The 14941-nt window shown below is 52.8% G+C and overlaps 1 protein-coding gene across 5 annotated transcripts in view; it reads right to left on the reverse strand.

Annotated features, from left to right (window-relative positions):
* Window positions 1–14941, reverse strand: part of LOC147891500 (Small GTP-binding protein) — a 224393-nt gene that overhangs the window by 69350 nt on the left and 140102 nt on the right. For all 5 annotated transcript variants that reach the window (XR_015542420.1, XM_087388079.1, XM_087388078.1 and 2 more), the window contains 3 exons: window positions 13374–13508; window positions 13092–13165; window positions 12901–12988 (listed from right to left, as the gene is read on the reverse strand). Coding sequence is in view for 4 of the 5 variants with exons in the window: in XM_087388079.1 (XP_087244205.1) it covers window positions 12901–12988; window positions 13092–13165; window positions 13374–13508 (297 nt within the window). In the remaining variant the exon portion in view is untranslated. The remainder of the gene's footprint in view (window positions 1–12900; window positions 12989–13091; window positions 13166–13373; window positions 13509–14941) is intronic.

Here is a 14941-nt window from a genome sequence, read left to right on the forward strand (position 1 = left end):
TGATCATACATAATCAAATACATCTGGATGTAACAATGAAAAGAAAAGGACTCGAGCGGAGCGGAATCCTCCGTATGTCATGTCCCCCTGGTTGGTGCATAGCCGGTGATGGGACGCTAGTGCCCGTCAAGGGATGGCATGTGTCTCGGTCTCCTGGACGAGGCTCAATGCAAGACCAGAGCCACCGTGACTCCCGTGGGACGTATCCCGGGTCTAAACAATGACGGGAGGTCCCCCAGAGTGATCTGTGTGTCCCCTCGACGTCTCGTGTGTTGTGCTGCGATCGTCGGGTCGGGGTCTTTGTCACGTCGACGGTTAGAGACTGGACGATCAATGTCACTCGATGGGAAGAACTCTGTGATCCTGCTCTGAGAGGTGTCTCATGATGTGGCCAAGCCCCGTCGCCTGAGTAAGTACTCTCTATGTCGGATTCCCTCGTGAATGAAGGCCACGAGGCATCTCTGATCTGGGTAGGCGAGGAATCTGGAAAGGAGCCCGGAGCCGTGTCTGAAGAGGCAGTGGTAGCGACCTCGGATCTCGTAGTACACTGGGCACTTGAAAATAAAATGCTCCTCCGACTCAACCTACTTACAGTCGCACAATATGCATAAGCGATGCTCTTTAGGAATCCCCTCTGCTCTGCCGCTCTCTATGCGGAGGCGGTGTGATGATACCCGAAACTGTCCGATGGAGATCCGTAGTGAGTGAGGCATATGAAGCTCAGTGTACCCCGGTGGTGTGATGAATCCCTCCTCGGAAATGTGAAGACAGTAATCTCTGTAGAAACTCAGCTTCACTGGAAGCTCCCTCGGCTCCAACCAGGTCCTAAAGGTGTGTAGCTGTAGGAGATCCTCTCGAATGACCTAGTTGGTATGTGGCCCAATCGGGATGGTGGGTGGGAGTACCGGAGGGGCATCTAAACTGTACTGAAAAGGAGGTATCCTATCGATGTGGAACCCTAGTCTCACAAACCATCTATGATTCCGTGCATACCAGCATCGCTCGTCTCCCTCTGCTGCCAACCTCATGAGGGAATCGAGAGCCAACCATGGCAACCTCTGTCTCCTTGATTTGCAGTCCCCATATGATCTAACCTGGTGTAGATATGTGAGAGAGAGAATCTGAAGATAATTATTTATGTTTTATATATATTTCATCTAAAATACTTTTTTAAACCCTTTCTAAACGAAACACTTGGCAAAATCTAGGAGTGTTTCTTGTGACTATGTTGTGCACCCTAATCTCGTCTATGTGTCTGGAGCATATGGTCTTTGTGTCGAACAGCCTTGTGAAAAAGTCACCAAGCATCTATGACCCTGTAAGACGAGAGACTAGAGAGGGGCCCAAATCCCTGTAAGACGAGAGACTAGAGATGTGGCACTGGAACTATCGCTTATAACTTGGCCAAATGTTCTTTTTTCCTTTTTCCACTTGACTATATTTTCTCTCCTAATTGTTGAGCAGTTATCACTATCCCATAAGCATGGTGAAATCCAATATACACCTAGATGAATCCATGAACATTCCCAAACTCATCCTCTAAAAACACAACATAGTGCAGTTTTAATCTCACGATAGTCACTCATAAGATTGAAAACCATAAACTCCATCACGCATAGCAGGGACTAGCTACTATGGCAAAATCCAATAGATTGTTTGAAATGCCAAGCATGTGGTGCCTTAGATGAGGGGCATCTTCATATCTCACCTCAGTACAATATTTGTGTTTCTATTCAACTCACGGCTATTCACATTTTCGTCCTATTTCGATTAATTAATTTATCCCTATGTGTTGCATCAATCGATATTCACGATTAACCTAAGCTCAAATACCCTCCCTATCACGGCAGCTGCTTCCATTCGCATCAATTCCTGCTCCGGTCCCTCTCTCGCCTACGCTCCCTCCTTACTCTCTACCTCCTCCCTCAACCCCCCTTCTTCCCTTTTTCTCCCTCCCTCCTCCCCCTCTCACTTCTCCCACTCCTCTCCCTTCCCCCTACCTTCCGCTCAACGTCTTCCTCCTTCTCTTGGAGAGCCTTCACAACCCCCCTACCTTCTCTGGAGAGGCCTTCACAGCCCGCACTAAGCACTCTACAGCCCCCCTCCTCTTATGCCCAGGGCAATAGAAACTTCTGGATTCGGAGGCTTCTGGAAGAAGCCTCCAGCCTGCTGCGCCACCGTGATAGACAATTGCGCCACTACCATAATCAATCTCAATGAGCTTACCTTAATTGACCATTGCACCCCCCCCCCCCCAAAAAAAAAAAAGAGAGAAATTAATTAATAGGGTGAGTTCTTCTCGCTAGGGGGTCCTATTCACACAAATTGATTGCAAACTCCCATTATGGCCGACAGACTTATGTTTTTCACTCCCAGTATTTTTTACCTTTGCTATGCTCAAGAAGCCTCGATAAGCCAAAGCACTACGTCGCTCTGTGAGCCATGCCTGAGCTGCATGGGTCATCGTAAAAATGGATCCTATGAAGGCTGCTCCCAAATATGTGTAGGACTAAACTATCTCCATTGGCTCGCCACTATAAGTGAAGCTAAGTCGGTGAATCACTGCTCATCAGGTGTTAAAGACCATAACCTTGGTCTTCCCAAGCTTGCCTGTTAGGTCTCTCTCTCTCTCTGCAGAACACCTTTAAGGCCTCCATATGTCTCTACAACCCCTCCATTGAAGATGATATAAGAACTATATCATCAGCGTATAACAACATGTGTATCAGGAGGTCGCCCAGTAATGATTCCTTGCCCCCTAGGCGATCTATGAACGAAGTGATCTCATCGATGTAAAGCCCAAAGAGAGTCGGCGAGAGGGGGCAGCCCTATTTCACCCCAATCGTGCTCTCTACCCAATCTGATAAGACTGCTTGGAGCATGGACCCTACCTCTGACTGGCTCATATAGACTCATCACACCCAAGATCAGTGTCTTTGGTATCTGCATCTCCTGTAGTATCCTGATCATATGGGATCGTGGGACAGTGTTGAAGGCCTTTTGAAAGTCTAGGAAACATGTGTAGACTTTCTGGTGTCTAGACCTTGCCTCCTCAATGATAGCCCTCAAAGTGAAAATGTGGTCTAGAGTAGAGTGTTGCCTGCTCATCTACCTCTCTAGTACTAATCCATAGATCTTGGCTAATGAGTGGCCAATCATGAGGGCGCGATAATTTCCAGTGTCCATGGGGTCTCCTACTTTGTATATCGGTATGATAGTGGTGGGGCTCTAGGCCAGTGGGAAGACATGATAGACTGCATGGTTGAATATCTGTGAAAGAATCGGAGCTAGGACCTCCTGTCCATGTGCAAAATGCTCTCTCCGTAGGCCCTCATGATCCTGTGCTTTCCGGTTGTGGAGCTGGCAAAGTGCAGCTTGTACATTCTGTGTAGTAAACAATGACGTGTAGTGGGCCTGGGCATAGAGGACATATCCGATGGTGCTTGCCTCGGGACATCATATATAGGTGTGCCATACTCCCCAGTCAATAATGGGAATGGGTGGCTTTCCCTCTGAAAGAAGCCCCCATCCAATGGTCGGGTCTCCTCCTCGAAATGATCTAATGATCTCATCCATCCTGTGTGTGAGGAAGGCTCGCCCCTTGCGGTGTGTCAGCCATCAGAAGATCCTTTGTGCCTCAGATAACGTCAACTGACCCAAGGCTTGCTCCTGTGTCAGGTGGGCTCGTGTCTCTCTGCACTCGTCATCAAACCAAGGATTTTGAGGCATCTTCCCATCTCAGGCCCGTGCGCATCGTCTTGTAGGAAAGAATCTAGTGGCATCGTCCTGTACCACTGTGGACAAGGGTGTCTGAGACATGGGTGAGGACTAAATCATCCTCCAGTAGGGCCAGAATGTCTCTGGCTAAGTGACTCACATATACTGGATCAAGGGCACAATCAAAGTGGATCTCGGTACGGGCAGGTGTGGTAGGAGCTCTCTCCGTGACTAGCGTATTAGGAAGGACACAGAAGGCCAGATATGAGTGGTCAGCTCCGAATGGGAGGGGGGCACTATGAGGTCATGTATCCATGAGACAAAAGCTGATGGGCCAAGTAGGTATTCTACTGTGCTAGTCCCACCACCATGTGGAAAACAAGTAAATCCCCTAGATGATGGCCATCTCTAAAGGCCATTGTCGATGATGAGATCATGGACTGCTCCCAACTCAAGTAAGTTTCGTCCGTATGCTATCACATGTGAGGTATCTCCAAAGTGTCTCCGGATCCCAAGCTCTGTTGCATCTAGCTCTGGAATCATGTGGGGATCTCTCTCGTATGTGAAGTCTAGTAGGCCCACTTGCCTATCTCTTGTCCTTGCATTGAAGTCCCCCAGAAGGAAAGTGTCTCCCTATCTGAAGAACTCTGATATCATCATGTATCGTCTGATATGGGCTGTGTCCCTCTGTAGTGACCACTAATGACGTGTCTGGGGGGAAGTAGCATACCGCAATGAAGATCGGTCAAGCATCTAGCAACTGGACTCATATCTACATATGACGTGCATGTTCCTCTCTTTGTACCACAGATATGAGTGGTCTCAAGTGTGTCTTGAAAAGGACAACTACGCCTCCAGAGCCTCGTACTCCAATATATCTCCTCAGTGCTCTCCTAAGAGCTGACTCCCAGGTGTATCATGTCACTATGGGCAGCCCTCTCTCTGGGCTCTCATGTGTCTCAATGTAGAAGATGATGTCTCTATCTGTATATGTCTCCAAGAAACCACCTGGGTCGGACCAAAGGGTACAGTTACAGTTCCATACACCCATACTCAGTTTGTTCCGTGTACTCCCCTCCCGGGCCCGACACCATCATAATTCCCCTTCTTCCTTCTTCCCTTCCCCCTTCTCCCCCTTGTCTGCTCTTAGTGGCCTAAAGAGCGCTTGCAAATGAGGACCCCCAAAAGCAATTTGAACAAATTAGTTCTTCATCTGTAAATATGCATTGAGCCAGCTTGCAACTATAATAATACAGTTTGATAGTTTCAATATGCTCATGACAATTTTCGCAAGCCTCCTAGGGTAACCCATGCCTTGCCAAACAAGAAATGCTCAAACACACCAAAACAAAAAGTACAAAAAGCTTAAGAGTCCATACATTATGGCTGATATATTTGGAACCCATGATCTAACCAATGCGTACTTTGACAATGCCAACACATTTCATTTATGAAGGGCAAGCCCTTAAGCTATTCCTTGGGAAGACCGGCTGCTGAAAAGTGCTCCTGCGAGCTTCCCCTCCCCCCCCCGCCGTTAGCTCTACCTCCCCCCTAGCTCCTCCCCTCGCTGCGACCACCCCCGCCCCCTCCCCCTCCGCCCTCGCCCCCCGCCCCCCCTCCCCCTCACCCGCCGCCCACCTCGCTGCGCCCTCGCCTCGCTCTCGCTCCCCCTCGCTGCTCTCTCGCCATCCGCTCCCCTCCAACCCGCCCCCTCGCTGCTCTCTCGCCCCGCCCCTCCGCTCCATCTCACCTCACCATCGCCGCCCCCCCCCTCGCCTCCACTCCCCCCCCTTTCCCTCGTCTCAGCCGCCCTCACCCCCCCTCCGCTCTCTTCCACCCCGCCCCCTCCGCCTCACCTCGCTTCACCCAACCCTCCCCCTCGCTTCACCTCACCCCCCCCCCCTCTCGCCGCTCCGCCTCACCCGCCGACCCCCCTCGCTTCACCCGCCCCCCCCGCCTCCATTCCGCTCTCCCCGCCCCCCGCTTCACCTCTCCGCCCCCGCTACTCCAACCCCGCCCCCCCGCCCTTCCGCGCCCCCCCGTATTCCCCGCACCCCGCACCCTTCACCCCGCCCTCCGTTCCGACCCCCCCGTCCCCTCACTTCGCCTCGCCCGCCTCACACCCAGGCTCCACCTCCCGCTTCGTCCCCCCTTTTTGGGTGGCAGCCTGTTCCTCATCGGAAGCTTGCAGTTAGTCTTGGCGGTATGGCGGCCCCCCGCCCGGATCCGGAGGCCCAGTCGGACCCTCCCTCTCCAGATGCCTACCGCGTTATCCTGACAGAGCAACAATCATCTCGTGTTCAGGAGGTTGCCATTGACTTTGCTCGTACCTCTGTTTACGGTAGAGTCATTGGACACTCCCCCTCCAGGTCAGCCATCAGGGACTGGCTCCAGTCCACTCTCCTGCTAGAGGATGGCCATATTGAGGAGGTGGCCCTTATGGGAAGGGGCATCTTCTGGCTCAAACTCTCCAATGAGAAAGCTGCGAGCAACCTGATTGCCGGTTCCCCCACATCGGTGGATGGGAAGACTATCATGATAGTCCCGTGGTACCGTGGATTTAGCGCAGCGGATTTCGATGTTCGGTTCCGTATACCTCGCCACCCAGTGACACTAGTTTTTCCAGGGCTTGCTGCTGAGTTGCGGCCGATTGTCAGGGACTTGGGCTCCCATTTTGGCTGGGTTATGCACGACACCTTTGCCGACGCGGTGACCACGGCAGGAGCCCCCCGAGTCCGTGTGGCTGTGGCGGATCCTGCGACTCTCCCTGCAGTGATCGAGATTGTGACAGGTGCCGGCAGCATCACCCAGAGCATGATAGTCACCGGACAGCCAGGTCAGTGCCTGCGGTGCCACGGCTTTGGGCACTTGGCGGCTGCTTGTCCACGCTTCGCCAGCTCGTCTCGACCCCCCCCGCCCCCGCCCCCGCCCCCCCCGGACAGCCACGTCAGGAGGAGCCGAGGCAGCCGGAGTCTGGTCCAGAGGTAGTGGGCGGTTGGACCGAGGTTAGAAGGAAAAGAGGAAAGAACAAGAAGTTTTCGGATAAAGGCAAGGAGGCAGAGGTTACCCTTCCTGCAGCAGCACCCCAGAGACCTGACAGGCAGCCGCCCCAGGGACCTGGGAGAGCTTCTTCTTCGACGGCAGCCCGCCCTCCACAGCCTCAGATCCCCCTCTCTCCCGCTCCCCCGCCCATTTCCTCTCCGTCCCAGCCCCCTCCCCAGTTTCCCCCCCCTTCGCCCGACCCGCAGCTTCAGCCCCCGCCTCCTCTTCCTCAGTCTCCTCCTCCTCCCTCTCAGCCCCAGTTCCAGATGCATCCCCATCCCCCCCCCCCCGGTCCCCCTCGCCTCTCCTACAGAGTTAGCTGCACCGTCGGCTTCCCAGCCGAGTGCAGCCCCCGCTCCACCTCCTCCACCTTCTCCGCCAGTCGCCTCCATGGAGTCCGAGTCGCCTATCCCTCAGCCTCCTCCCCCTCCCCCCCCGCTGGCAGGACACCCGGAGTCTACACCACCACTGGAGCAGGCTTCCCTTCCCGCCAGCCCCTCAGTGGCAGACTCAGATGGGTCTCAGCTCCAGGAGAGAGAGCTTCCTCGAGACTTTTACAGATCTGGCCCCTGGGACTACCTGGATGTGGCCGACCTTGGGACCTTCCCGGCTTGTCTCGACATCAGTATCTTCCTGCTCCGCAAAGGGGCGGATGGGAAGATTGCTGCCTTGGCTCCCAGGGATGGCCCTAGCTTCGCTTTCACGTTCCTCAGCGATGGCACCGAGACCTGGACAGACGACTCGGTTTGGGAGGCTCTCAGAGAGCAGACACACGCCCAGGTTTGCTCCTGGATAGGCCCGTCCGGTGGGCAGCTTCTCGAGACTCAGTGGTCCGAGGGCGATGTGCGCCTGCGGTGGCGTTGCGCCGCCAAACGCTTCCGACTGATTGTGATCCTCAGACCTCCCCTGTCATGGCCTCTCCCCCAGGATGTCAGAGCTTGGTCCCATCAGAAACTCCGAACCTTCTACGGGATGACCACTTCAGAGATCTCGAGCTGGCTCGACAAAAGCATTTGCTCATGGCACCAAAGGCCTCTCGCCTCGCCATTGCTGAACGTGTTGAAGAACGGGCAGGACGACCCCGTCTCCCCCTCCAAACCTTCTCATAAGCGGCAGCGCCTCCATTCCGATATGTCTGATTCTTCTTCGACTTCGACCGCGAGCAGACAGTTGTTCGCAGCCCCCCATCCCTCTCCATGAGCCTACACCTCGTATCCTGGAATGTGAACGGGTTTCACTCTTCTGGCACCCGTGGTCCCAGGAAGCTCATTTTGCGACAGGAACTTCAGCCTGCAGTGATTGGTCGTTTGGATGTACTTCTGCTCCAGGAGCACAAGCTTTCTGCGGCTCATTCCCGTAGCTGCGGGAAGGTTCTCCCTGGACGTTCCTACACTTATTGGGAGCCCTCGATCGGCGCACAGGGGAGGACTGGGGGTGTCTGTACCTCCGTGTGCGAGCAGTTAGCCCAGGGAGTTTTCGGTCACAGCACGTTGATCCCAGGCCGAGCCCTTTGGGTAGGCCTGGATTTGGAGGGATCCAAAATAGGAATCCTCAACATTTATGCTCCCACAGACCTCCGATGCAAAGCCACCTTCTGGAGGACACTTACAGGGATTCTTCCAGACATGGATTCCTGGATTGTTGGAGGAGACTTCAACAACCTGGAGACCTTGGAGGACCAGCAGAGCAGAGGTCCGGAGTTCACAGGTATGGCTCAGGCAGAGCAATTAGCTTGGGACTCTTTCATCTTCGCGACAGGAGGGAGGGACAGTTGGAGAGACCCGTCCTTCCGGCGTTGGCACGGGAGCCTGAACTTCTCTTGGGGCTTCCGCAGGGAAGGAGGCAGACTCCTGGAGAGGCTTGATAGATTTTATGTCAGTGATTGGGCCATCAGCAGAGGCAGCCAGGCGGGTATAGTTCCAGGGACGACACTCTCCGACCATGCGCCTGTGCTCCTATCATTAGATTCGGCAGCCCAGACCCTCCCCCCCCGATCATGCAGGATTCCCGACTCCATCTTCTCAAGGGTGGACGTGCGCAGCAACATTTGCAGTCTTTGGGACAAAGACTGGGGGGAGGGCGTGGATCTTGTAGACTCGGTCGTGCAGGCTCTGCAGGAGTCCAGCCAAAACTGCCAGCTCGCAGTCCTACAGGTTCGACAGGATTGGTGGGGCAGAGAGAGAGCTCTTCGGAGGGACCTCGCCTCCATTCAGCGACTCCAGCAGGCTTCCCCGGGCTCGGAGGAGCTTCGGATCCAGGCCCTTCGAGCCAGAGCCCTCCTGGAGGAGACACTCCAGCGTCGCTCCGAGTTTTCCTATCACGCCTCTCTCTCCTTCTGGGCCCGGAAGGGTGACCGGATGTGCAGGGAGTTCTTCAGGACGCATGGCCAGAGAGCTGCAGGTGATCAGCTTCGGAGTCTCAGGACAGCGGATGGTCACATCGTTACGGATCCGGGGGAGGTCCTGGGGTTGGCCACTGACTTCTACAGGACCCTCTTCCAGCAGGAGCCGCTTGCCCCTCGTGCTAGTCGTGCCCGTGAGGAGGTGTGGAGGCACATTCCATCCCTGGTCCAGCCTAGCATGCAGGCCACGTTGTTGGCGCCGTTCACCTCGGATGAGATGTTGGAGGCCTTGATGGCTATCGACGGACAGAAATGCCCAGGTGAGGATGGGCTATCCCGAGCATTCTTCACCTCCTTCTGGGACCAGATCCATCAGCCCCTCCTTGCAGCTCTGCAGGGGATTTTCAGCAGCGGTCAGATGCCAGAGAGCCTTTCCTCGGGACTGATTTGCCTCATCCCGAAGGGAGGAGATAGACAGGAGATTCGCCAGTGGCGTCCGATCACTCTCCTTACCACTGCCTACAAAATCCTCGCCAAGATGATCAGTGCCAGAGTTCGGCCTCTACTCCCAGACCTCGTCCATGACACTCAGACAGGCTTTGTCCAGGATCGCAGTATCCTGGATAATGTCTTCACCTTTTCAGAGGCGGCGGAGTGGGCTCAGCACAGCGGATCACACCTTGCCATTCTACTTCTCGACTTCGAGAAGGCCTACGATCGCGTGGACTGGTCCTTTTTGGAGGGGACTCTGGAGCGGCTAGGTTTCCCGGCAGGTTGGATTCAGGGTATCTCAGCTTTGTACAGGACAGCGTCTAGCAGAGTCATCATTGGAGGCAGGATGGGTGAGCGCTTTAGCTTGGAGAGATCAGTACGTCAGGGCTGCCCCTTGGCTCCTTACCTGTTTCTCTTCTTCGCCGAGGCCATGACTTACTACCTTCGGGCGAGGTCCACAGGGCTCAGGGGTGTTCGCCTTCCACTCCGGGAGGACACGGAGCTTTTGGACTCGGAGTACGCAGATGATACAGCCCTTTATGTCCAGGACGATGAGAGGATGCTAGAGAGGGTGCGGATGGCCCTGGAGGTTTTCTGCTCGGCCGCTGGTGCGAAAATCAACTGGAACAAATCAGTTGGTTTTCTCACAGACCCTGGGGCGTGTTCTCAGTGGGGGCGATTTCTGGGTTTCAGATGGATTCCACGTGGACAGACAGCTAGATACCTTGGCTTCCAGGTTGGCCTAGACATCACGCCAGCTCAGCAGTTTCTCCCGGTGCTAGACTCCATCCGACGGAAGCTGGCTTTCTGGAGCACTGCTAAGCTCTCTCTTGCAGGTCGTGCCTTGGTAGTTAACCAAATCCTCCTAGCCACGGCTTGGTATGTGGCTTCCTACTGGCGCTTCTCGAGATCCAGCGCGGCACAGCTCAGGAGGTTGGTTCGGAACTTCCTTTGGTCTGGGGAGGATGGTCATAGAGATACCAGAGCCAGGGTTGCTTGGCAGACAGTCATTCTTCCGCAGGCTGAGGGTGGCCTGGGGGTCATTGATCCAGAGCTTCAGAGTCAGGCCTTGTTAGGCAAGCTTGTCATTCGCGGCTTGACCCCAGGGGGGCAGACGTGGAAGATGTTACTTCAGAAGGGAGTCGGCTCTTGTGTCCCGCGCCGAGGTGGAGAGTGGCTACCGTCCCTCAGGTGGATCTTCACCTCCGCCCCGCTCACTCAGCCCCGCTCCCCACTCGTTCGTAGCCTCCTCATGGTCTGGAGGAGATCGATCGCCAGCCGCTTATCTGGAACGGTCAGGTCAGAGATGCCGAGGGCCTTCAGTTGGGGGAGAGATCACATATCAGGTGGGACGGCTGGATGAGGGGGCCAGCCCGATCCCTTCGTGTTTGGAGGGATACGTACAGACATCTGGAGATGACTGATCTTGCAGACGCAGCTGGAGGTGCACGTGGAGCCCAGGCGAGACGCACGGAGATCGACGGTGCGATCCCAGCTGCTTGGTTGGTTCCACCTGAGCCTCAGATCCTCATGCCTGGTGACACCCGCTGGCTGGGACAGTTCACCCCCCGTGGCATTCCACTGGTGATCGCAGGACGTATGGATGACTCCTCTATCTCCTTCTTCGCGGTTTCTGGGGATGGACGACTCAGGAGAGAGGGTGCGCTCATCGACCCCCTACTCCCGTGGCAGAGGGTTCGGGTCGTAGGCCTCTTGGGGAAGGTCTGGCGTACCGACCCTAGCATCGAGCAGGACCAGATGCAGCTCTGGCGTCTTTGGCTCTGGGAGGGGCGGGCCTTGTCAGAGCTTGATTGGGACCCAGGAGAGTGGTGGTGGCCAGAGATTGTGACAGGACAGGGGCCGACCTCCTTCTTCGCCTACAGTACGACTCTGGGCAGGGGAGTTCTCGGGAGGATGCAGAGCCGCCCCCCCACCCAGCGACCCAGCTGGTACGCACAGGGTATTTCCAGGTTCTTTTTGCAGGCATTCTGGAAGGCCTTGTGGGAGAGCTGGCGGCCGCGGAAGATCTCATACTTACTGTGGCTTCTTGCCCACAAAGGTCTTCCAATGGGGAGCTGGTTGAGGCAGATAGGCCAGGACGGATGTTGCCAGATTTGCCATGCGGATGAGGAGACACCAAAACACTGCCTGTGGAGCTGCACTCGCGCCCAGGATGTGTGGAGGTGGACTTTTGGGATTCTTACTCGCGCAGCACCAGAGCTAGGATTGATCACTTGGGGCGCGTTCTGTTGGTGCAGCACCGCACCTGGTCTTCATCACTTATTCGAGGCATGCCAGCAGGACCCCACTTTCCTTATTACACAGGGGACGTGGGGACCGCTCGAGGGTATCCCACAGCACCTAGCAGAGGCTGATACAGGAGTTCGGGAGAGGCAGCCAGTCTGGGAGATTATTAGCAGCATTACAGGGTGGCACATCTGGACCTCGCGCTGCGCGCAGATCCTCGGTGGCACCTCCTTATCGACTGCCCAGATCATGGCGGAGATTTGGAGTGAGATTATTCATACCCTCAGAGGCCAGTGGGACCAGATTCAGGGAGACTCCCGGGCCGGTCAGGAGAAGCGGAGACGCTTCCTCCGGGCTTGGGACACACAGGGCCTCTTCTTCGAGCAGACTACGCAGGGCCTTCGGTGGCACTACTCACCACCCCGATGGCTGTTCATTCATACTCGTCTTATCCCTCCGTGAGAGGATGGTTTATTTTGCTACCTTTTAGGGCTGTGTCCGATTTGTGAACGCAGCCCGTCAGCTATAAGCTGACCTCTTGTATCTTGTTCTCGAAGTAATATAATTAGCACTGTTTTTTCAGAAAAAAATGAAGGGCAAGCCCTTATCCCGGTTTGCTCAATTCACCTAGCATGCTGTATTATTTTTCAACATCCTATCATGCCATTACGCAAGCAATATATCTACAACTACCTATGCTACCTTGTTGAATCTAAATAAAAGAGAATCTATGCAACGTTCAAACAAGGACAATGTTTATAATATTCAACCCTCATTTCTGAATGTGACATCAAAATATCCAACCTAATTTGATATCTAGAACACACAATTGCACATGCACTCACATGTGCACCCTCACACAAACAATACACAAGACATTTACAAGCTAATGTGTATGCAATGCCCTCCTTGAACATATTCAAGATAAAAAAGAACGTTATTCAAACGTCCACACATCACAAGAAAAGAGAAGTAACTAGGTGCCCCCCACTGCTCTTCAAAGATGTAATGGAAATAACACAAAGATTTTATATATATTGGTAATTGAATACCATCTTTACCTTATCTCTATGAACAATGGCAGCTAATGGATCAACACGTTCCCCATTGATCAAAATGTCAAGCCTTACTAGCTGACTTTCACGATACCTGGTGTTAAAAATAATCAATCAATTACTGCATGGAATTATGGAGTCAAGCAGAGGAGTATTAACTCATGCAAAACACATGTATAAAAGTGAAGCAAGCTTACCCAATAATAGAGTATTCCATGCTAGCATAGCCTTTAGTTCTTGACTTGAGTTGATCAAAAAAATCACCAACCATCTACATGCATCAATCAAATCACGCAAGACCATCACAAGTATGCATTCTAAACCATGCACAATCACCTCAAACAACAAATGTATGTGATACCAGAAAGCAACAAACTCTATGCACATGTTTTCATAGAAAACAAACTGGGCTAGACATAAATGATCAGACTCACAAATCAGGTGTTCTTTTCTTAATATAGAGTATACAAACCACGTACCTCAGCTAACGGTAGCTCATATACCACGGAAGCCCTATTCTCAGTGATGTATTTCATTTCTTTGAATTCACCTCTCCTGTCCTGTGCAAGCTCCATGAGTGGGCCAATGTAGTCCTTTGGTGTAATCATCTCAAGCTTCAGCAAAAGAATAGATAGAAGGCTTTTAAAGAAGGCTTGAAACTCATTCTATGAAAGTGTTGGAATCCATTAAAATACTGCAAAATATGCAAGCTGCATTTTTATTGCATAATCCAAAATACAAGCTATCAAGCACCCACCATGAAGCGCATGTAACACAAACAAACTTAGGATGCTTAAAATCTAATGCCCTTCCACAAGAATAGCCCACACCATTTTCATTCATCCTTGCATGCGTGCGCATTAAGCGTGCATGTGCATGTGTGCGCACTCGAGCGCACACGTGTGTGTGCGTGCGCGCACGCACGCGCGTGCACATGTGCGTGTGCACAATGTGAGTGTGAGAGAGAGGAGATCGATGGCGTCCCCCTACTGCTACAGCCCTGCCTAGGGCTTCTGCGCTGCAAAAAAGGAATCATTTGCATAAGCTTGACCAATCAAAGCACTGCTTCCTTGAATTTCCGCTACCAGATGATCCATGTATTGAAGCATGGGCTGTGTGGCTATGGCAAATAAGAGTGCACTAAGCGGACAGCCCTGGCGAACTGAACAGCAAAGAGTCCATGCTATCGAGATATCCCAAGACAATATGCAAGCGGCTTTGTTGTCACTATGAAGCCAATAAATAGTCTACTGCAATTTCTGTCCAAAACCCAATGCATGCATGGTTTGTGATGTAAAATCACAATGAATTGTGTCAAATGCTTTGGCAGTGTCAACTTGTAGTAACAAGACATCTAGCTGAGTGTATTTGGCAAATTCTATTCCAACGTAGGCATTTGCAATATTATCAGTGATATGCCTACAAGGAACAAAGCCTTATTGTGCGAGATGAAGGCCATCATGTAAATACCCTTTAGTACGATCAACCACCATTTTAATGATGATCTTGTAAAATGACAGGCATAAGAGTAATAGGCCTCCAATCAGCCAATGATTCACATATTTGCTTCTTGGAAAGAAGTTTTACAAGCCCAATTTTCAAGAATCTGGCATGCGCTGCTTTTCCCAATACAAATTATTCATTCGCAACAAAGTTGACTTAAGGATATCCCAGTATGCAAGGAAGAATTCAATTGTAAGACCATCCCATCCTGGATATTTCCATCTACCACAAGATTTTATTTTTTTTCGCAAAAAGTAGCGCTAGTTATATTGCTTGAAAACGAGAGTACAAGAAGGCCTAAAGGCCAGCGGGCTGTAATCACAAAACGGATACAGCCCGTGGTAACAAAATAATTACAAGCCTCTCAAGGCATAATCATCTGAGTGTGGACAAACAGCCACGGTGGGGGGGAGTAATGCCACTGAAGACTCTGAGCAGAGTGCTGGAAGAACAGCTCTTGATGGTCCCAGTCGCGAAGGAAGCGCCGTCGCTTCTCCTTCCCTGCCCGGGACTCCCCCTGAATCTGATCCCACTGACCCTTGAG

Source organism: Dipteris shenzhenensis, chromosome 17, assembly GCF_047967505.1.
Source record: "Dipteris shenzhenensis isolate YYH24624 ecotype China chromosome 17, Dip_SZ_1.0, whole genome shotgun sequence".
NCBI classification, from domain to species: Eukaryota; Viridiplantae; Streptophyta; class Polypodiopsida; order Gleicheniales; family Dipteridaceae; genus Dipteris; species Dipteris shenzhenensis.